Raw genomic sequence first — 21,895 nt, 5'->3', positions numbered from 1 at the left:
TGCAAAACAGGAGCCAAGTTGGACTGAGGCTTTATTAAATACACCCGTGCTGCAGAGCTGCTACTCGTTCTCCTCGCTGCGCAGTCTGGCGTTGGGGTTGGTGATCTTGATGGCGAGCTGGGCGGCTCTCTCCACGATCACCTTCCTGTTCTTCGAGGACACGTTGTGGGCAATCTCTGCACAGTACGACCTGGTGGGGAGACAGACAGCGTGGGGCTTGGCTCCAGCTGCCCCAGAGCCAAGGCAGAGCCCTCCAGAGCCATGGCACCATGGCAAAGCGTTGGAGCTGTCCTGGCAGCAGCACTCGGACACAGCTGAGCAGAGGGGCATCGCTGCAAGGGCACTGAGCAACGACTGCCACCCCTCAGCAAGCCTGACCCCTCTGGCCTGAAGCAGCAGCTCCCCTCCAGGACAGCTCAGCTTTTCCTGTGAATGACTCGGTCACAGGTAGTCGTTCATTATTGTTTTTAATACTTCATAGCAAAAACAAGCACTGGAGCAGACTTGTGCCCAGTTCTGACCGTGGTTTACTGCTGACATGGCACAGCCTCACTCGCCACCATTGTGTATTTTTGCCAAGGGGATGAGATTGCCAGCCCCAAGCCCACCCACCCACCCCCCGGTAGCACTGAGGGCATTGAGATGCCATCTGTGTTCTCAAAGGCAATGACTTCCCTTGTTCCACCCTGACCATACCACCCCTCCCAGGTGGGAGTACAGGCCCCCACACACTCACTTGTTGCTCATCATCAGCACTTCCAGCTCTTTCACATTGTGGACCAGGAACTTTCTGAAGCCCGTGGGCAGCATGTGTTTTGTCTTCTTGTTGCTGCCATAGCCGATGTTGGGCATCAAGATCTGCCCCTTGAAGCGCCGGCGCACTCTGTTGTCAATGCCTCTGGGTTTGCGCCAGTTGCGCTGCACAAATGCAGAGAACAGTCACAAAACGGGATCATCCTGAACACAGCTGGCCTGAAGGCTGCCTCCAGCGGCCTTCCCACTCTCCCTGCCCCGCTGCTGCAGCTTGCCACCATCCTACTGGGCTTTCCTTCTCCACTTACACCAAAGGCACCCAGAAGTTCCTGACCCTGGGAACCTGCAGCAACTGCTCACCTTGATCTTGACATAGCGGTCAGACTGGTGCCGGATGAACTTCTTGGTCCTCTTCTTGACGATCTTAGGCTTCACGAGAGGCCTGAGAGCAGGCATGGTGCCTGCAGGACAGAGCGGTGTGAGCGAGGGGCACGGCCGAGGTGCGCTGCAGCTCCCCGTGCCACGCGTGTCGCAGACTGCCTTCCCCCGCGGGCCACGGCAGGCCGGCGAGGGAATGGGTCTTCATCTGCTGGGGCTCTGCCTCCCGCCTCCGAAGCTGGCAGAGCACTGGCAGCTCTCCAGATGCGATCCTGGGAGGTGCCGCGGTGCCATCCCCGCGATGCTCCTGCCGGAGCCCGGCGCCGCACACCGTGATCAACAGCGACCGAGACCCCCGGTTCCGCCCACCCCCGCTCCACAGGCCCCGGCCCGGCTCGTGACCGAGAGCTGTCCCGGGAGCGCGGCCCCGCCGCCCGGGAAGGGGCGCGGACGAGGCCCCAGCGCCGCCCATCCCGGGTCGCCCCGGCAGGCAGAGGAGCGGTCCCGGCCCGCGGGGGCCGCTTCCCGCGCCCCGGGGAAAAGACGCGGCAGAGGGAAAGGGAAAGGGAGGGAACCGGTCCGTGCCAGAAGCGCCGGGGGCCGGATGGCCCCGGATGGCGCCGGATGGCGCGGCCGGGACTCACCGGTGCCGATGGCGCGTCCACCGCGGGCCCGGCTGAGAGAGGGAGGCGCCCCGCGCGCAAGCGCTTATGGGACGCGCTTATGGGCGGTCCTGGCAGGGGCGTGTGGCGCTGCCGCCGCGCAGACAGGGCACCGGCCAGGCAGCCTGGAGGCCAGGCCGCCACCGCAGCGAGGTGGCACCGCCCAGGGACGTTCGGTCCGGCGGGGAAGCCCAGATCGGTGCTTCCCACCCACCTCCACGAGCAGCGCGCTTGCTACGAAGCTGACAGGACCTGTCGGGATCACAGCGCCAGGCTGTGCCCGCCGGCTGCTTCCGCCAGTTCGAGTGGGCGAGCAGGCGCCGCCTGGCGGCGCGGCGGACCCGATTGCGGCGGGTCCCGGCCCCGGCCCCGGCCAGGAGCGGCCCCAACTCCGGGGAGCCAAAACCCTCCTCGGCCCCTCTCCTGCCAGAGCGACACGGGGCCCATCCCTGGATGAGACTGGGAAGGCACCGGAACCTCCGGCGGCACCGGGGGAAATGCCAGGGCCGGGCAGCGGGCGCTGAACGGGGTCTGCTCTGTGCAGGTCTGCTCCTGGCACAGCGTGTCACCCTCAGCCCCTGCCCAGCAGCACGGGGAGCAGATCCCAGCTGCTCTGTCCCGGGGCAGGGAAGGGTGGGCACCTGGATGATGGCTGTACCCAGCCAGCCCCAGGCAGATGGGGGCACAGATCTGCACTTGAAGAAGAGACAGGCACTACAAAACAGAGATGTGTTTATTTAAAAAATAGCAATGACTCCCAGCCCTGACATCACACAAATATTTACACACAAAACTATGAGGTCACCCCCAGCTCAGTCGATGCTCAGCTTCTCCCGGTTCTCCCACAGCCACGTGTGGTACACGTTCAACTTGTGGTCCTGTGGCTGCACCTGAGACACAGGGAAAAGGTCAAGTATTTATTAAACCACCTAAAAACATCTCATTGCTCCAACAATGTGAGTGTTGGTTTCCCAGTGCCAGGGGGGCAAGTGGGCACAAGTGGGATGCTGAAGGAGCCGAAGGGCACCACCCACCTCCTTCCACTCGTTCACACAGAAGATTCGGTAGGAGTCGTTGCCGTACTTGCCGATGCCGTGCAGCTCGATGGGGTAACGCCACGCCTTGCTCAGGTACTCACCTGTGGGGCCAGCACAGCACTCAGCACCCACACACACCCTGCCCTCACTGCTGCACACAAGGAGCAGCCTGTGCACTGTTACAGCTCCTCACTTGGGCACATTTCAAATGAAAACCACGAATTTTAGGAGTTTCCTGGTGAATGCAGGCCATGAATCCCCACGGGTTAATCTTCAACACCCTTTCAACAAAACACCATGGGAGTTTTAATCATAATCTCATCAGAACAAAAATTCTCTTCTGCGGGTTCTGAGTACAGAAAATATCAGAATCAGAAAAATCCCAACTGGAAGGGCCTTCTGCAGATCACCAGAGCAACCCTGAGCAGAGCCACTCTGTAACAGTGCTGCAAACACAGCAGCAGTGCTACAGGCACTTCAACAAGTTTCTGGTCTCCTGCAGAACATACTGTGGCTAGAATTTCTTTCCCAGTTCAGACTGGGATCAGCAGCTTTGCCTATGTGACACCAATGGATCCCAAATGCTGCATAAAATAACCCACCAACCCACCCAACAGAGGAGAATCCAGAGAGCAGCGTTTGGATCAAAGCTGTTTGTCTTTTGGCAGCATAACGAAGATTGCTCCAGATGTCAGGAAAACCCACCTGAGAATCTGATGATGGTTTTGGCTCTGAGTTCATAGAGGCCAAGAGGTTTGAGCAGCTCTGACATTTCTTTCCAGTCTGCAGCCCTGGCTACCTCAGGAGAAGGATACTTCTTCAGGAACTCCCAGAGCACTGGAATGGCCATTTTCCCTGGTGAAAGAATCCCGTGAGCAGGAGGCTGGGATGGAGTTCTCCTTCTGGACTATCCATATGCTTTCTCAAGTGAGCTTCTCCAAGGCAAGGTACCAACTAAGGATCGTTATTTCACAGTGACACAAGTTAAAATAGATTATTTTATTAATGCCATTAAAACTGGCAGCTATTTCAGCCCTGTAACACCTCCCAACATTTACACACCTACTCCTGCTACTCTACTTACCTGAAGTTTTGTTGAGAAATATGGTGGCAATGAGAAGCTTCCATGGATCATGGAAGAGTGTTTCTTGGATAAGATTGAAAGGAGAACGTGGAGGAGTCCATTTTCTGAGGGCCTTCCTTCTGGGTGGGCTGAGGGCTGTACAGGGGCAACACAGGAACATTTATTAGTCAGGAAAGGATGGCTTTACCTATTTAAGGAAAAAAAAAACAAACATTAAAATGATGACCTCTGAAGCACTTTTGTGGAGGCACTGTGCACAGATGGAGCCACGGCAGATCCCACACAGCCTTTACAGGGCTGCAGGGGAATGTGTCCCACTTGGCACAGCTGCAGCCAGTGTCAAGCTGAGAGGAATTTTCCACATCATCACCTGATGCTGAGCCATCCTATCCCTTCCCCATTAAAAAAAAAAAGTATTTCCCTAAGTACAATACCTTCTTTGCTGAATTTACTGGAAAAATACGGACTCGTTTTCCTTCTCTCCACTCGTGTTTGTGGGACAGACACTTCTGTAAAGAAATAAAACTTCAGCATTAGGAAGGACTAAGTGTTTTGCTGTCATGTTTCACACACCATTTCTGCTTTATGTCGTAATGGAAACAGAAGGAATTCTTCTCATGTACAGAACACAAAGGTACCTTAAATCTCCTCCAGATTATCGTCTGACACTGTACAGCTTAAGAGCTTGGTACAGTAAGTGTCAGTTTTGAGTAAGCCTGCAATAATTTAAATGCTGGATAAAAATGAGATTTGGATGTCAGAGGAGCTTGACCTGAAGTAGAACACGTGGCCTCAAGAGCCAAGAGAGGCCTGGGCAGAACATGAGGACTGGCATCACGTTCTGCTCTTGCACACACACACACACACCTGGTGACGCTGTGACTGCTGGGAAGCCTGTCCTGTCCCAGGGCTCAGCATCCACCTCAGAGTCAGACTGAACATTCTGCTGACCCAGATCCCCCGGATCTGGAACCTTCCCTGTCTCCAGTCCATAGGATTTCACCTCAGGCCTCGCAGCAGGTGTGTCACTGGAGCATGGCCCCTCCTTTGGCAGGTGACCCAGCTCCCTCTGTGAGCCAGCCACTGACCTCAGCCGTGCCCTGGACATTCCTGACAGAGCTTTCCCTGCATCCACAGGATCAGCACCTGGATCACCCACAGCCTGGATGTCAGCTCCACGTGTGTCTGTCTGTCTGTGGACTCTCTTGTTCTGAACACACTCGGTCTCCAGTGTGTTAGAGATTCTTCTCTGCCTCTTGTTCTTGGGGTCACCTTGGTTCCTCCTTTCTGAGCCCTTCCCACGTCTCCTAGTTTGGACACTTTTCCCATCTGCCCCCTTTCGTTTGGTTTTCAAACTCTCCTCTGGGTTTGTGCCTTCCACAGTAGATGTGGCATCCTCCAGGTGTCCACTCCCAGCCTGGATGTTCTGAATTCCAACCTCAGCACCATTCTGTGCATGGAGATCCTGCACTTTGCTCTGACAATCCTCCTTTTCCAGGTCAGTCTTCACAGCTCCTGTGCCATATCCCCTCAACCCTGAGCGTGTGCTCCCTCGAGGAGCTGTGAAATCAAAATCTGCTGCTTTCAGTGTTGTCTCTCCAGTTTTCTGTAAATACTCCACAAGTGCTCGTTTTGACCTCAGCTTCTTCCCTTCAGGGCTGTGGTAGGAAACAAAAGTAAATTAGCAATGACTTTCTCATTCTCCTATTCTTCGCTTAAAAATCTTCAATAATACATAAAACAACACCAAAACAAAGGGCAAAAACAGTTTTCAAGACGATGTCTGGACACATTTCTGTGGTCCTGCCAAGAAAGGGCACACAGAGCTCACTGACAGCCCAGCCTCACCTCACGAAGTACACGTCGATCCTCCCGGCCGTCCTGCCCGCCTGCCTGCGGCTGCTCACCCGCTGCCACCCGCGGGGGACGGCGCAGGGCGCCGCCGGGCCGTGGTCCCCACAGGCGGGGCTGGGGCTGGGGCTGGGGCCGGGCCATTCCTCCTCCGCTGTGCCTCGACTGCCGCCCGCGGGGCTGCAGGGGAAGAAGACGCCGGGTAAGGTCCAGGTACTGGAGGAGCGGACCTGGGCACAGACCCCCACACGACCCTGGGCAATGTGTCCCAGTTAGCACGGCCGCCGCTCCCGCCCGGGCACGCTCCCCCTCACCTGCCCGCCGCCATCCCCCGCGCGCCGCTCACGTGACGCTCACATGACGCTCAGGGCACCGCCTCCGCGCCCCGCCCCGCGCGAGCGTCCCCTGCCGGGCTGGTAGCGCCCCCTGGTGGGGCGGCGGACCCGCCGGCCCCGGGCCCGGGCGCGTTGCCGTGGCAGCAGCGGGGCCGGGGAAGCGGCGCCCGGCGCGGAGCGGGCCCGGCCGTGAAGGGCGGCGCCGAGCCGTGCCGAGCCATACCGAGCCGTGCCGGGCCGTGCGGGGCACGAGGGATGCGGGCCGCGCTCACCTGGCGAGACAGGGCCGAGCAGTGGTGAGCGGCCCCGGGCACAGCCGCTGTGCGGGCCCGGCCTGGTGTCCCGGTGTCCCGGGCCCATCCTGGTATCCCGGTGTCCCGGTGTCCCGGTGTCCCGGCCCGTTCTGCCCGGGCTGTGGGGCGTTTCAGCGCGGGGTCGGTCGGTGCCGGCGGTCCGTCCTGCTCGGGGCTTTGCTGGCGATCACACCCAGCTCTCTGTGCCCGTACAGTGCTGGCCATGGGCACATCTCTGTAGTTTTGTATATTTCTGTATATTTCTGTATATTTCTGTATATTTCTGTATATTTCTGTATATTTCTGTGAATTTCTGTGAATTTCTGTATATTTCTGACACGCGCTTCTTGCTTGTTTGTTTCCCTCAGTATTTACGACCTCGCGTTCAAGCCGGATGGGACCCAGCTGATAATTGCTGCTGGAAACAGGCTGCTGGTAGGAAAACCTTCCTGTCCTCTCTCCTTTACAGCTGTATGAGCATGATTTCTTTCACATTAACTTATGAATGTAACCTATCTGAAATCCCCTTATCTCTGTCAGTGCAGCCTCTCAGCATCATACATATTAATGCAGGCCAATTCTAAAGTGTTTTGAAGCTTTTTAATATTTCTTACCAAGTTTTAAGCTCTATTTCCAAAAGTAATGAGATTTATGTTATTAGTGTCATCTCGTCCTCTTTTGCCGTGCCCAGGGTTTGAGATCCATGAACCTACCCCGTGTCCTGGCATTGTGGTGTAGGAAAGATGAGGGAACACTCACCTCAAGCTGTTTGTGGGTCCTTGGGGCTGCTGCAAGAGCAGCTCAGGACCAGCTGCTCACAGGTCCTGCAGAGCTTTCAGATGGGGCAGGGGTAGGAACTGCAGGAAGGGGTGGATGGAGTGGAGGGATGATGGATGGATTGTAGAGATGGAGTTCAGCACTGCAGGACAGCAGGTCTTATTTTCAGGGCTAACAGAATTGTGTATTTACTGATGCTCTTTTGCAGTAATTTATTATGCTTAAAACATCAAATGCCTGGATGTTTTAACAGCAAGATGTAAAATATAAAAATAAAATATAAGAAGCCAATAAGATGTAAAACAAGCTGCCTAATAAACTCTTGAAAAATGTCCTTTGTACATGTTATTTTCTATTACTGAGTTCTTTCTTTCTAAGAAGTATCATGTCACAGAAAGCTGCTTCTGTGCTAGAAAATGCTTTGTTTTGTATGAACTGTATGAAATCCAAAAATCAGACACAAAAGGAAGTGCATAATCTGTTGGCCTTCAGTAGTTTTATGTCCCAGCCCGCACACTGGAGGTGTTTTAGGCCAGGTTGGATGGGGCTTGGAGCAACCTGGTCTAGTGGAAGGTCTCACTGCTCCATGGCAAGGGCTTGAGCTGTGTGAGCTTTAAAGGGCCTTCCCACCCAAACGTGGTTCTGTGATTCACTGGAGGGTTTTTGTGTAAGGTCTTTTGTTTGTATGTTTGGATTGGTTTTTTTCTCCCTATTTGAACAGGTGTATGATACTTCTGATGGAACCCTGATTCAGCCTTTGAAAGGACATAAAGACACAGTGTACTGCGTGGCTTATGCCAAAGATGGTAAATAGCACCTTGGGGCACTGTTAGCCTGGTTTGTGAAGTGCATCTCTCCCATTTGTGATTGCCCAGTGAAAATGGAGAAATGGGGGTTGGTTCAGTCTCAGCGTGGGAGTGCTGGGGGTTTGTTCTTTAACAATTGCTGGGGGTTGGTTCTTTAACAGGTGCTGGGGTTTGTTGTTCAGAGGAGGGTGTGAGCTGCTGTGCAGGTGCTAAGATCACCTGTGAACCCAAGAGCTGTGCTCCCACCACCCCTCCCCTTTGACCTCAGTGCTGGGTTTAGCACTGGTGCAATGTATATGCATGGGTAGCATGACGAGAATCTCACCTCAGAGATTCCTCTTTTTACTGCTCATCTGCCTCTGAGTTTTATTCCTGTAGTTCCTCTGTCCCAGAGGTTCCTGATCTCCTGATCCTTCACATATTACCATATTCACTGCAATCTGCTTCCAGTTCTCTCATGGTCTATGACTCTCATTCAGTGGGACTCACTCTATGGGCCTGGGGGCCTTCCTGCAGCTGCTGCTGTCTGGGTGATGGGAGTTCCTGTGACAGTGTTCCAGTTTAACTTGTTTCTCTGTTCCCATCATCTCCAGCCTGGGGTTGGACAGCACTGCAAGGACTGGTTACTGGCACCGTGGAAATGGTGCACTGCATGGAACTCCATGTGTTTGGGGAAGCACCAGCACATCCAGGCACTCAGTGTCAGCCCCTTTATTACTTGAGCCTTGTCGAGTTCAAGAACTTCTTGCTCTCTCTTTGATTAAGTATTTGGAGTGAAAGTGATTCTTGTATGTGTGGGATTTAAATTACCTCTAATTCCTAGGCAAGCGTTTTGCATCTGGCTCTGCTGATAAAAGTGTGATAATTTGGACTTCAAAGTTAGAAGGAATTCTGAAGTACACGTAAGTGATGCCATTCAGTTCTGTGCCTCAAAAGCCAATTTTGATTATGTGCTGCTGCAATCAAAGAGCACGAGCTGTTAGATTTGGGAGAAGGTTCACTAAGGTCAGAGAAAAGGGGTGATAGGGGAGGGAGGAGGAAAAGAACAGCTGAATTATCTGAATGAGGCAGGAAAGCAATTAAAGGCATAAAAGGAGGTGGAGAATCCAGAGAAATCTGTGAATTTGGAGGGCTGACAGAGAACTAGGGAGACTCAGGTCAGAATAAAATGAAACATAATATGACAGTCTTCTAAAATAAACCATAATTCTGGTTCAGAGATCAAATTAAAGATGGGTTTGGCACTTTTGGTATATTTCAATCATCTGGCTCTGTTTTCAGTCAGCCCTCTGAAGCAACAAGTTCATGTTCTGTTTCCTGACTGCACATTTATCAGGAGTTGGTTTGTGTTAGCTGGTCACTACACAGAGCCTGCACAACCACACTTGGTTTAGGATTTGGATACAGTCTTCAGTTATATTTCACAAACCCCAGTTGCTTTAATCTTGATGAGATACAGTGAATCTTGCTACTTGGAGACAGTTTTTACAAGGTTTATTTCTGATTTACTTCACAGTAAAAGCAGATTTATTTGATGTGCTATAAACCAATCCAATTATTTTGGCATCTGCTAAAGCTTTCAGCTCACTTGCTGAAAGTCAGAAAAGGGACATTTAAGAACGATTTATTGAATCTGATTGTAACTTCATTCTAGGCATAATGACTCTATCCAGTGCGTTTCATACAATCCTCTCACTCATCAGCTGGCATCCTGCTCGTCTGGGGATTTTGGTATGTCTTCTCCCTTGAACTCTTCCATTGAGACAGTGAATTCCATTACAGCTGGATAGCTGAGCTAGCCACAGATAGGTACAGCTCTATAACTGCAGAGGAGATGGGACACAAAGCTCCCTAATGTTCAGTGGCACTGGATGCTGATTTAAATCACTTAAACTCAGTGGGAAAGGACAATGTAGTGAGGGGTCACAGGATCAAATGTGCTGCTCTGCTACTGAAATTTTTTGCAGAGACACCCTCTGTTATTTAGATGGACTTTTCCCCCCATTTAATAATAAATATGTATTTAAATGTCATTCTAGCAGTGGACAAGACTATGATGCCTCTAAAATCCCAGCTGAATTCTCTGACAGTATTAGTTTCCAGTCTGAACACTGGCACGTACTTACTTGTCATTGGCTTTTTGTTTTCTCTCATCAAGGCTTGTGGTCTCCTGAACAGAAGTCAGTCTCTAAACATAAAACAAGCTGCAAGATTACTTGCTGTAGGTAAGTTTTAAGGGTTATCTGTGTCATTTAAGTTAGTTTCGATACAAACCATTTAAAGTAAGATTGAAGCTTTAAAAAAGAGGACTTTTCCTTCCTTCTTTTTCAGTAGCAAAGTGTTGGGTTATGCTTGGTCCTATTTATAACCAAATCCTTCTGAAGGCATCAGAGGCATATTCTGATCTTGAGCAGGTGTCTTAGGTTATCTGTCCATCTGTTCATGTGTCTTGTGCAACAGCAACAAAATTAAGTTAGAGGAAAAATAATTGCAATTTTTGTTTGTAGTTCATTCCCTGTACTGTTGGTGTTTTCAGTTGAAGAAGGTATTACCTTTGTGGGGAACCTGAAGCAAGGATTCATTAACTAAAGTCATTCATTTGACTGAAGAAGAGACCAGAATAGACCCTAGGCCCCCTCTGGCCTACACCAGACAGTTCAGTCTGATCATGTTCTAAATGTGGCTTTTAAAGCATTTTGGTCTACTCCCAGACTGCCATCCCCAGAATTATCTGACTTAGCACATGTTACAAATGTTGCAAGCTTTAATTTATTATTTGACTTCTGTGTATATGATAAAATGTTCTCGATGTAGAGCATGCTGTTGCTATAAATGTGGATTTAGATGCATAAACAAACCATAGGATTGCTAGCCACCTGCCAGAACTCCCTCTTAGAAATATACTTTTATCTGCCATTCCTGTGTGAGTGTGCTATATACCATCCTGCCTTCCTGCTGCTTGTTTGTAGTAGTTTATTCTTCATTATGTATGTGTTTTCTCAGCTGGACAAATGATGGCCAGTACCTTGCTTTGGGGATGCTCAATGGCATTGTCAGCATAAGGAACAAAAATGGTGATGAGAAAGTGAAAATAGAGAGGCCAGGAGGCTCTTCCTCTCCAATATGGTCAATTTGTTGGAATCCTTCCAGGTAAATAACTTCACCCTTCCTTTTTTTCATGCTGAATAGAGAATTTTTGGCTGATTGATTGCAGAAAGGCTTGATTTTTATCCCTGCTGGAACAGGTTAATGCCGTGTGTGTTACTTTCTTTAAGTGAAGATATATTGTGGTTTTGTCTTTGCTGCCAGTCTTCAGCTGAATGGAGAACCTGAGGAAAAGTTACCTTTAGATTGGAGGTGTGGGATTGTTTAGATTGGAAAAGCCCTTTGAGACAGGGAGTCCAGCCCTTCCCCCAGCACTGCCAAGGCCATCACTGCCCCATGTCCCCAAGTGCCACATCCACACAGCTTTTACATCCCTCCAGGGATGGGGACTCCAGCCCTGCCCTGGGCAGCTCTGCCAGGGCTGTGCAGCCTGTCAGGGAAGAAGTTTTCCCAATACCCAACTTAAACCTTCCCTGGCACAGCTTGAGGCTGTTTCCTCTTGTTGTGTCCCTGTTCCCTGGGAGCAGAGCCCGACCTCCCCCTCAAGCTTTGAGTTATTCCTTTAGAGGAGGCTGCTTTTGATTTTGTGTCCCCAAGCTGTTTTCTGCAGGTTTAAAATGACAAACTGCTGTCCTTTCAGTTTGTGACTTTTAAAGAATAATGTGAAGTGAATTCTGCTATTCTGCTATTTGGTTCTGTTGCTCTGAGGAATTTGTTAATAAATTGCTGTGGAATTACTACTTTTTCCTTTTTTTTATTTTTTTTTTCAGAGATGAACGCAATGACATTTTAGCTGTGGCAGACTGGGGTCAGAAGCTTTCCTTTTACCACCTGAGTGGCAAGCAGGTATGTCTTGGAGAGTCAAAAGTCACAAGGTATTTTGGTTTTGTTTGGTGTCCCACAGTCAAAATATTTGTATACTGGTGCTTTATTAGTTACATTAAATGCCTTCTGTTTCCACACCCTTTTATGAGTATACTTTTTTTAGCCATCCATTACTCCATCAGCTCTTGTTTCTCACAGAGCAGCTCAGCTGAAGTCTTGCAGTTCTTCTATTAAAGCCCTTACAACACTGCTGACTTCTGTGACTTCTGTTGTAGAGAACATCTTTGTGGGGTTTTCAGCTCTTAAAGGGGTTTTGTGGATTGTTGCCTTCTGAGCAGAATGGTTTGGGCCTGGCCAGATTCTTGGACATAATTTAGGACTGCCTTTGGGAATCTTAATATAGCCAGTGGTTCTGGCATGGAGGAGATGAATGGTATCAGTGATGGTACTTGCTGCCTTCAGGAAAAATGAAATGATCCTTTTGTTAATGTTTTTGATTGGTTTTTTTGTTTGTTTCATTTTCCCTTGTAGATTGGGAAGGACAGAGTGCTCAATTTTGACCCATGCTGCATCAGCTACTTTACCAAAGGAGAGTATCTCTTGCTGGGAGGCTCAGACAGACAGGTTTCTCTCTTCACAAGGGATGGAGTACGCCTGGGCACTGTGGGAGAGCAGAACAGCTGGGTGTGGACCTGCAAAGTTAAACCAGACTCCAACTATGTGGTCAGTAGGGATATGTTAATTTTTCTAACATTTTCACAGGGAATCTGTTACTTAAAGTAAGATGATACATTTTCAGCTTTGTTGCTTGGGCATTCCTACTGAGGCAGCAGAACCTCAGCAGTGTCTAGGGAGATCCTAGAACTGCCACTGGAATTACAAATATCCCACAAAATTAGAACCTGAGCTGTAAGAAGGATGCAAGGAGCATAACACCTTCTCTCAAGTGTTAAGGTGTTTGCTGCATTTTGATTTAAAAAGAAGAGGGAAAAATAATTAAAAATATCAGCTAATGACTTCTGGAATTGACCAAATATCATTCCATGATGGGAAGAAAAGGCCTGCAGGGCACCTGTCAGCCCAAAATGCTGCACTCTGAGTCCTGTACAAGTGGGAAGAGAATTAAATTTAAAAATGAGCAGACAAACACATCCCCTCTGCAAATAATGTAAGCAAAACCCCAAGCAAATAAACCCAAGGCTCCCACCAGCATGGTGGTGTCCATGGGAAGATCAGTCCTCATTCTGCATTGCACCTGTGCCATGGTTAAATACAAGTCAGCTCTAACTGGTGTCTGTCTGTTCATTATGCAGGAAGGGGGACATGGTGTTCATATAAACACCACACATCTGCCAATTCTCACTCTATGTACCAGTTAACTGAAATGATTCCTCCCTTGTGTTCAGGCAGTAGGGTGTCAGGATGGAACAATCTCCTTCTACCAGCTGATTTTCAGCACTGTCCATGGCCTCTATAAGGATCGCTATGCCTACAGGGACAGCATGACTGATGTTATTGTCCAGCACCTCATCACAGAGCAAAAAGGTAATTCCACGCTTGCAGGCAGGCCAAAGCTTCGTGCCAATATTCATATTAATGAATAGCCATCAGGACACTTGGAACAGATGATGGCTGTACCTGACAGGCTGTTGTCCCTTTGGCACTCAAACTGTGGAACACGCTTTGCACGAGGAGAGTGCAAGCTTGAGGTGTGTGAGTTCAGCACTGACAACTGTAATGAAAGATGTGGGGATTGGCAAAGAGACTGAGAGGGACAGGGGCTTTTAAAATAAGGATTTAATCTCTGAAAATGAGATAAAATACTAAGTGTTATATTTAGCTTTTATTTTCCTTACTTGTAACCTCAAGCATTTGTGCTTATTTTGTGTCTTCATTTCTGCTGGCTTGCTATGGCAAGGATTCAAAGTACTGCTCCAGAATGTGCTGTTTGTAGAGGGTGGTAAACTGTGACAGGGATAGTAGATTATATACATGCAGAGCAGCAAACATATCTGAGCAAGAATGTGCTTTGAATTTTAGAGGTGCTCTAGGGAGATTCAATTTTAGTGTATTAGTTCTCTGATTTCTGTATGTTATTTTGGTGTCACCTTATACTTTATCATTTTGGTGTTTTTTCTTTCTAGTTAGGATAAAAGGCAGAGAGCTTGTGAAGAAAATTGCAATTTACAAAAACAGATTAGCCATCCAGATGCCAGAGAAAATCCTGATTTACGAGTTGTACTCGGATGACTCTGCTGATATGTACTATCGGGTGAAGGAAAAGATCATCAAGAAATTCGAATGTAACTTGCTGGTGGTGTGTTCACATCACATTATTTTATGCCAGGTATGTGCCTTAAAAGCTGGAGTAGTCCTGGGGTGTGTTGAGTGTTGAAGGCAGCTGTCCCAGTCGTGGCTGGCAGATCATGACTGTGCTGTGGGATCTGCTGCAGCACTTGCCCAGGCAGTCCTGCTGTCCCCTGCAGTGCTCAGGTGTGGCTCAGGTGACTCTGGTTGAGTAAAGCACGCTCTGTAGTGAATTTGATAAATTAGCACAGAATCCAGGGGTACTTGTGGGTGGGAGAACTACTAGAAAAAGATTGGGGGTGTTTGTTTTTGTTTGCTCATAGGATTAGAAAATCTTAAAGAATTCACACATTGAGTATTTGACTTTATGATTTTTAAATGTAAAAGTACATTCCACTGCTAGTATAGGTATAAACATCACACATCAGATACAGATTTTTGTTTTCACCTCCAGGCTGTGTTTTATATCTTGCTTTGTCCTTAGGAGAAGAGATTGCAGTGCCTCTCATTTAGTGGTGTTAAAGAACGAGAATGGCTGATGGAATCCCTTATTCGTTACATTAAAGTAATTGGAGGACCTCCAGGAAGAGAAGGCCTCTTAGTTGGTCTAAAGAATGGCCAGGTAACACATCATGTCTGGTACGTGTCTTTCACTGCAAACAAAATGTGTTCTGTGCTCTTAGAGGGAAACCTTAGCAGGCTCTTTTATAACCTAGAACTTTGACAGTCTCATTTTGGGATTAAAAATTAATTACTCCTGTCTTTCACATTCTCTGACAGTAAAATTCATACAAATATGTTTAACTGTGTCTAGAAGTCTGTGAGTTGTTAGTATCAACTGATGAAAAGTGAGTACTTGGTGCAGAGAGCAGGTTTGCCTTTAGTAGGGATTGAAGGTGTGTACACATTTCCTGCTGAGCACTTGTGAGGATGTGGCTGTTCTCCAGGTGTAGGTGCTGTGTTTCACATGCCAGGTGGCAGCTGGAAGTGTCCAACTGGAGCCCAGAGGTACTGATAGCAAGGAAGTTGAGATGCTGTGTGTCTTCTGTATGTTATATATTCCTGTATTAATGAACTTGTGTAACTAGTGGAGAATGCAGGATGCATGGCATCTGATTTGTCTGTATAGGCTTGTGACCTAGAGCATGCTGTGGCAGCCAGTCTGCTCAAGAGTCCTCAGACTGGAAGCATTTCCCTAATTTTACTGCAGATTTTCTCTGAAAAAGCTTCACACTTGAGCCAGCACTGAAGCTCTTAGGCGCCGTGCTGCTTGCAGCTGCAGGGACGGAGCTGTGTGGAGTGACTTGGTGTGCAATGTTGCAGATCCTGAAGATCTTTGTGGACAATGCCCTGGCCATCGTGCTGCTGAAGCAATCCACGGCCGTGCGCTGCCTGGACATGAGCGCCTCCCGCAGCAAGCTGGCCGTGGTGGACGAGAACGACACCTGCCTGGTCTACGACATCCACACCAAGGAGCTGCTCTTCCAGGTGACACCTGACCCCTTCAAAGGCAGGGCAGGAAGGAGTTTGGTGCACACAACATCCCAAAAGTGTTGCTGTGCAGAAATTCATGTAACTCGTTTAAGCTGTTAATCACATCTTGTAGAATTTAACTGTGTTCTGCTTTATCAAAACCACCCTCTCAGAGATGGTGGAGTAGGAATGAGAAGACAGGAAATCTATGTGAGCAACAGCTGAATAAAGAGCTCTTAGACATGTGACCTTTTCAGTTTAATTTAGAACTCTGCCCTGTTTCCCTCTGAAGCATTACAGTTAATGAACATTTTAGTTTTATCATTAGTACGAACAGAATTAAAGCCTAAACGTCTTTGTTCATTGGGTATTCATAGGCTATAAAAGGAATCATGATAATGCTCTCTTCATTGGCAGTTTAGCAGTCACTTATTAATGTTGATTAAATGTTTTCAGAACACACTGGATAGCAAGGATGGAGTGCTGCAAAGATAGGGTCTGAAACTTCCTTTGTGTAATGGACTAAAAAATGATCAATTAAATGTGCTAACTAGCAGTATATTGTTGTGGAATTTGATATTACATTCTACAGATTGATTGTAGAGATCACTGGTAAATATTCATAAAAGGCAAGACAATTATAGCTGAATATTAAAATGTAAAATATGTCCCTATGAATGTGTTTAGGAATATTCTAGGCTTTAGGATATTGCAAACTTGAATAATGGGTGTGTGTGTACACACGAGGCTGTGGTGGATCAGACACTCAGGCTGAAGGAGGCGTGTTTCTTGGCAAAAATGTGATTGCAGCAGTTGTAATCCTGAGATGTTTTGCTCATTAGGAACCCAATGCTAATAGCGTGGCCTGGAATACCCAGTGTGAGGATATGCTTTGCTTTTCTGGAGGAGGTTACCTCAATATCAAAGCTAGCAACTTCCCTGTCCACCAGCAAAAACTGCAAGGCTTTGTTGTGGGTTACAATGGCTCCAAGATCTTCTGCCTTCATGTTTTCTCTATGTCAGCAGTTGAAGTTCCTCAGGTAATCCTTTAATCTCATTAAGTGTTGCTTTATATCTCATAAACATGAATGTTTAACAAGTGAAGAAGCTTTTCTGAGATTTACTTGTATTTCATTACTAAAATGATTGCACTTCACACTTTCTTCGTTGTTAAGTTATATTGTGTGATCTATTTTATTTTTGTTTCTTTGGCATTAATTAAGCTAACTTCCTTATTGCTATTAGTCATTGTTGTTTCTGACTCTCCCTTTCTACTTGCAAATGCACATAATCTAGTGTAGTGCAGGCCTTACCTCCTGCAGCATTTTACTGTGCTCTCTCTATATAACTTCTCTCTGTTGTGATTTCATTTTTCTTGAATACATCAAATACTGCTTTATTGTTGCTTCATCTAGGTGTCTTTAAGCAATATATAAATAGAATATTTTGCTCTGAATATAGAGTACCTGTGTGGTCTTTCTATTCAAAATTTTGGGATTGCCTTCCATAAAATGCTGTTTTCTGTGTCTTGAGATGCAGTGGAAGTCAATTATCAGATATGATAATGGTCACCCCAGAATGTTGTTCTGTCTGTGTATGAATGTTGTCTGTGTACAAAACTGGGATGTTTATTCTCTGGGCAGCTTGTAAAAGTTGTGATCAGGATATATTTTTTCCCAATGTATGTAGAGAATGTCACTAATACATCTCAGTATTATGCTTTCTGATACATGTTTTTTTCTCTGACAATCCTCAGTCTGCACCCATGTATCAATATCTGGAACGGAAAATGTTTAAAGAAGCCTATCAAATTGCATGTTTAGGAGTGACTGATGCTGACTGGAGAGAGCTGGCCATGGAAGCCTTGGAAGGGCTGGAGTTTGAAACTGCTAAAAAGGTAAAGCATTTATTTACTCGTTTAGCAGAAAGCTTGGGTTTGATATTTATATATTTGTGTGTGTATAATGCATGTTTTATGACTGGAATGCAGGTGGTGTTCCTGGGTTACTGTCTTGCTTGTCTTTAGTGTGTCTAATTCCACAAACAAACCAATCGTTTGTTATAAACTCCGGATTTTGAGACGAGGTTTTGAACTGAAATCTAATGTATCTCTCCAGATAAATGCCATGTTCTAAATCCAAGCGTTGGATAGAAAATGGTTTCAGCGTGAGTGGATTTCGGGCAGCAGAGCTGGGAGCCCTCAGCGGTGCCCACCGGGTGGCAGCAGAGGATGCTCACCTGTCCCTGGTCCCCACCTTCCTTAGTGCTGCAAACTTGCCCTTTCCCCCGCTAAATATTTAATATAACCTCAGCACACACGTGAAGATTGCCTGTTCTTCATTATGTACCCATGAAGGTTGTGTGAAGGCAGTGGGGATGGGATCGGATCACTTCAGTCCTTTCTGTGTGCCGTGCCTTGCTTTGGGGAGTGCTCTGTCAGTGGGCAGTACACTGAACAACTGAGTTTTCCCTGGCATAAAATACGTCCCTATTTTCTTTCACCATCTCTTCTCAAGTAAGAGAGAGCAAACTGAGTTCAATGTCATGAATATTGTATGAAAGACAAAACATTCTAAAAATATGCTGAGGATGGTCTGTAATGATAGGCATCTTTTAATAACAGATTTTTTTTTTAAAAAAAAGGGAAATTAAATGCTTTATTTTTCTCCTTTTTTTTTCCTTAAGTGGAGGCATCAGAATAATTCCAGTTTCATGGATGGCTTTATGCAAATAGATACTTTTAAAAAGAAGTTTTCAGTGCCTCCTTGGAATTTTAAAGTAGTGCCCTCTTAGAATTAGAGCGGATTAATTCAAACAAAAGCAGCTTCTTGACATTAAAGGCTCTGATAGTTCCTAGTCCAATCCGATGTAAGCAGAATATTCTGTGCCCTCTTAAGTATTAGTTTGATTGGAAGTCTTGAATGTGCAGCCCAAAGAGTTAAATTTCTGTTTTGTGATGCATGTCAGGAATAAGTGCTGAGCTGCTGCAACTTGCACGTGACTTTGCCACTTGAGACTTTGGGTTGCACATTTATCTCCATTTGCAAAGATATTACACTGTCTTACACTTTTATCTTATCGTCTTCTTACTTCCTTTCCTCTCTCTGAGCTCTTTTCATGCTAGATTTTCGGAATGGTTTAAAAACTAGGAGCATATGCAGCAGGCTGACAATCGGATCAGTTACGTGCCCTTCCTTGTAACAGTTCCCTGAAATTTCCTTGTCTGTGTCACACCTCACATCAAAATGGAGAGGCTATAAAATAGCCAGAACAGAAGCATGTCATATTTTAATTGACACTGTGTATTTCTTGGGGGACTGAGAGGCACAGCTCCCACTCCCTGCAGTGCTGAGCTGTTCTGGGTGTTCCTTGTCTCCTGTCACAACTCAGGGTCCACATTGACACTCAGAGCCCTACACAAACCCAAACCTAGCAGATTTCTGCCTGTCCTTTTTGCCTGAAGACAGCTTGATTCGTGCAGAATAATATTTGGTTTTTTTCTGGGTTTTCAAGTTAATGCCTTTTCCTCTTTTTTTCAAATAATTTTCAATAGGCGTTTACCAGGGTGCGAGACCTTCGCTATTTAGAACTGATCAGCAGCATAGAGGTAAGCCAGTGTTGGAGAAGGTGGGTTTTCTTCAACTACTGTGCCAAAATCAGGACTTTCTGGTTTTGGAAGGACTTTTCTTTGGATTGTGCTTCTGACTGTTGGAGATGTGTTTGAAGTGAAAAATCCTGATTAGTAGAGGTGACTCAAGTTCTAACCATGGGATTGGAACTTCATGGACCAGAATGTGGGTGTTGGATGAGAACTTCTGAAACTGTCTTCAGGAGAACTGGAAAAACATTCAATATTCAGTTAATAATTGGTAGAATACTACTGTGCTGACAGAGCTTAGTATACTTTTTTATACAGAGCTTAGAATACTTTATAAACATGAGTTCATTAAGCCTTTCTCTACCCCCTGAAGGTAGGTAATTACTATTATCTCCTTCTTGCAGAGACAGAAACAGGCCCAGAGAAATGAAATTACAAACTTGGGGTCTCTTGACAAGTCTGTGACAACTGGAAATAGAATTTGGGATTCCATACTTCTATACTGTACTTTAATCACTCCTTCCTATTCTTTTCACACTTCTTGATATAATTTCACTCAACAATAACTGTCTGTCATGAACACTTGAAAGCACTCATCACCTTTGTCCTTCTGCAGAGATGGCAGGATAATGCTTAAAGATCTGCTTGAAGATGGCATAGAGGGAATTCCTCTTCCTTGTGTTAATTAGATTTACACCTTCTCTTAAAAGATACACTCCTTGTCTTCATGCCTGCAGAGCTGTCCTGCTGCTGTCACAGTGCCAGCTGGTTGCAGTGAACTTTTCTCTAACACAGGACAAAGGTCTGCATTAAGAGCCCCTTTTTCTCTTGGTTTTCTTTCTTTTTTTTTTCTTTTCAAGGGCGTAGATTGGTGAGAGCATTCTCTCACCAGCAGTAACCTTTCTTTTCCACATATGCTTCTCCAGATCTGCATTTATTGAGGATATTCTGGATTTGTCATGTCATATTCTGTTTAATGAGAAAGAATCCCCCTAAAAATAGGCATAAACTTAACTTTCACACATCCTGAAAATGCTCCTTCTGCAGTGAGTTCTACATCCCCACTTACTCTCGCCTGCCGTGGGTTGGATGCCTTTTAGGGCTTGTAGGGTGGAACTAAACATACATGTTCCATTAATGCCATGGTTTTCTCTCAGTAATGACACTTTTTCTTTCTTAATTGATGACAAAGAAATGTAGTTACCTGTGCCTATCTGGCAAGATTCTGTGGAGTCTTCAAAAAAGTATGTAACAAGTCCTCTGATTATTCATTTGACCAAGTTTCTGAAGGGAACTTTGAACACCAGCTCAGTGTCAGCCCAGTCAGTAAATGTGACCAGGGATTGATGGCTGAGCCCCTCTGGCAGCAGAGGACTGGATTTGGATGCTCGTGGAATGCTTTTCCCCTTGCATGCAGTTTTCTTTAAATTCAGCTCACAGTTCTGTGTTTCCATGCGGTGTGGGCTAACTGCAGCAATAATTTTATCTCAGGGAGGGTAGTGGTGTGTGCCCAGTACACAGGATAAGGTACACACATGGAAACACACACACACACACACACTCTCCTGTGTGCCAGCCTGTCCTGGGTCCCTCACAAGTCGGGGTCCTGCTGCAGTTTGATCTGTGAAGGGTTTCTGCATGGCTCTGCACTAATGCTGTCCTCGTGGTCCCTTCCCAGGCAGTCAGAGCAAGCAGTTCTGGTTACCAGGAGAGCATGTACAGGTGCTCTGGAAGTGACTGGTGCTGACCCAAATCCATGAGCTCTTGCCTGTGGGGGCAGTGGAGGTGTCACTGGTTTGGATTCAGAGGCAGGCTAACATACTTTCTGAATCTACTTATTGCTGGCAGTTATCCTCCTCTTTGTCATCCCACCTGCACATATTGTTAATGTAGCCAAATTATTTGCTGGTGAGATTGTAGGGAGAAAACAAGGAGCCCATCAGGTGCCTTTTTTAAAATAGACTGGCATAATGATAACATATGTTCATTTTCCTGTGTGAAATCAAGAGAAGTAACTTTTCATCACTTTGGTTTGTATAGTGACATTTAATTTTACTCTTTGTAATTTTAATTAAGGAGGGATTTAATCCTTTAATTATAAATTCACCAGAAATGTAGTAGCTGCATAATTACCCTATCCCGTTACAGGTTTTTAATTATTAACAGTTAAAATCTAAGCCTGAAGATCCAATTCCTCAAAGGCTGTTTCTCACCTCGGTCCTGACCATCTAGAATATTTTCTGCATCTCTCTTCAGTTGTTTTTCTTTTTCTGGACAAGGACCGGAGGAAGCACGGAGAGAACAACACTGCCCTGTTCCTGGCAGATGTTTATGCCTACCAGGGAAAATTCCAGGAGGCAGCAAAGCTGTACAAGAGGAGTGGCCACGAGAGCCTGGCCCTGGAGATGTACTCAGACCTGCGCATGTTCGAGCAGGCAAAGGTAGGAGCTGCACCTGGGCAATCACAAACTGCTGTCCCTGCTCCCAAAGTATCATCCTGCAAGGGCTTTGGAGGAAGTGTGGGCTTTGAATTCCAGTTTTATTTTCTCAGGTATTTGTTTGGAGGTCATTTGGCTTAGAAGGGGAAAAGTGTCTCTGGCCTGGGTGTAAT

General features: G+C 46.8%; 3 protein-coding genes and 1 non-coding gene across 11 annotated transcripts in view; 1 reads left to right on the top strand and 3 right to left on the bottom strand.

Annotated features, from left to right (window-relative positions):
• Positions 1-18: 18 nt before the first annotated feature.
• Positions 19-1,913, bottom strand: RPL32 (ribosomal protein L32). Its single transcript, XM_014874045.2, has 4 exons — positions 1,776-1,913; positions 1,114-1,214; positions 737-918; positions 19-190 (listed from the first exon to the last, which is right to left on the bottom strand). The coding sequence occupies exons 2-4, from the start codon at positions 1,207-1,209 to the stop codon at positions 61-63; spliced, it is 408 nt and encodes a 135-aa protein (XP_014729531.1). The 5' UTR covers positions 1,210-1,214; positions 1,776-1,913; the 3' UTR covers positions 19-60.
• Positions 1,278-1,413, bottom strand: LOC148222451 (small nucleolar RNA SNORA7). The gene has a single exon (XR_015806153.1). It is a non-coding gene; the product is annotated as a small nucleolar RNA SNORA7 (small nucleolar RNA).
• A 595-nt stretch (positions 1,914-2,508) lies between the features above and the next one.
• Positions 2,509-6,124, bottom strand: MBD4 (methyl-CpG binding domain 4, DNA glycosylase). Of its 3 annotated transcripts, none has more exons than XM_014871675.2 (8): positions 6,080-6,124; positions 5,763-5,945; positions 4,782-5,572; positions 4,349-4,423; positions 3,915-4,049; positions 3,536-3,685; positions 2,828-2,931; positions 2,509-2,683 (listed from the first exon to the last, which is right to left on the bottom strand). In XM_014871675.2, exons 1-8 carry the CDS (start codon positions 6,091-6,093, stop codon positions 2,606-2,608), a joined length of 1,530 nt encoding a protein of 509 aa, XP_014727161.2. In that variant the 5' UTR covers positions 6,094-6,124; the 3' UTR covers positions 2,509-2,605. The 3 variants fall into 3 exon arrangements, with proteins under 3 accessions (XP_014727161.2, XP_088027337.1, XP_088027338.1); XM_088171211.1 differs by having other exon boundaries at positions 5,061-5,572; positions 6,080-6,123; XM_088171212.1 differs by lacking the exons at positions 2,509-2,683; positions 2,828-2,931 and having other exon boundaries at positions 3,590-3,784; positions 6,080-6,123.
• A 130-nt stretch (positions 6,125-6,254) lies between these two features.
• The window catches only part of IFT122 (intraflagellar transport 122), a 29,359-nt gene continuing 13,718 nt past the window's right edge, over positions 6,255-21,895 (top strand). For all 6 annotated transcript variants that reach the window (XR_015805943.1, XR_015805944.1, XR_015805942.1 and 3 more), the window contains exons 1-17: positions 6,255-6,396; positions 6,762-6,828; positions 7,892-7,976; positions 8,800-8,878; positions 9,631-9,707; positions 10,135-10,201; positions 10,980-11,126; positions 11,852-11,927; positions 12,438-12,629; positions 13,313-13,451; positions 14,051-14,253; positions 14,698-14,835; positions 15,537-15,701; positions 16,529-16,726; positions 17,443-17,583; positions 19,240-19,293; positions 21,564-21,725. Coding sequence is in view for 3 of the 6 variants with exons in the window: in XM_014874063.2 (XP_014729549.1) it covers positions 6,356-6,396; positions 6,762-6,828; positions 7,892-7,976; positions 8,800-8,878; positions 9,631-9,707; positions 10,135-10,201; positions 10,980-11,126; positions 11,852-11,927; positions 12,438-12,629; positions 13,313-13,451; positions 14,051-14,253; positions 14,698-14,835; positions 15,537-15,701; positions 16,529-16,726; positions 17,443-17,583; positions 19,240-19,293; positions 21,564-21,725 (2,031 nt within the window). In the remaining 3 variants the exon portion in view is untranslated. The remainder of the gene's footprint in view (positions 6,397-6,761; positions 6,829-7,891; positions 7,977-8,799; positions 8,879-9,630; positions 9,708-10,134; positions 10,202-10,979; positions 11,127-11,851; positions 11,928-12,437; positions 12,630-13,312; positions 13,452-14,050; positions 14,254-14,697; positions 14,836-15,536; positions 15,702-16,528; positions 16,727-17,442; positions 17,584-19,239; positions 19,294-21,563; positions 21,726-21,895) is intronic.

The sequence above is a fragment of the Sturnus vulgaris genome, chromosome 11, assembly GCF_052056855.1.
Source record: "Sturnus vulgaris isolate bStuVul1 chromosome 11, bStuVul1.hap1, whole genome shotgun sequence".
NCBI classification, from domain to species: Eukaryota; Metazoa; Chordata; class Aves; order Passeriformes; family Sturnidae; genus Sturnus; species Sturnus vulgaris.
The sequence above is the reverse complement of the archived record's forward strand: the minus strand, read 5'-3'. Positions and strand labels throughout refer to the sequence as shown.

Excerpts from the sequence above, each read along its gene's own strand:
- RPL32 (XM_014874045.2), bottom strand. The coding sequence starts at position 1,209 with ATGCCTGCTCTCAGGCCTCTCGTGAAGCCTAAGATCGTCAAGAAGAGG. Across the intron at positions 919-1,113 it reads ACCGCTATGTCAAGATCAAG|CGCAACTGGCGCAAACCCAG; the intron begins GTGAGCAGTTGC and ends GCATTTGTGCAG. Across the intron at positions 191-736 it reads GTGCTGATGATGAGCAACAA|GTCGTACTGTGCAGAGATTG; the intron begins GTGAGTGTGTGG and ends TCTCCCCACCAG.
- MBD4 (XM_014871675.2), bottom strand. Across the intron at positions 4,050-4,348 it reads CAGTAAATTCAGCAAAGAAG|CCCTCAGCCCACCCAGAAGG; the intron begins GTATTGTACTTA and ends GCCCCTGTACAG. Across the intron at positions 3,686-3,914 it reads ATTTCTCAACAAAACTTCAG|GGAAAATGGCCATTCCAGTG; the intron begins GTAAGTAGAGTA and ends TTCTTTCACCAG.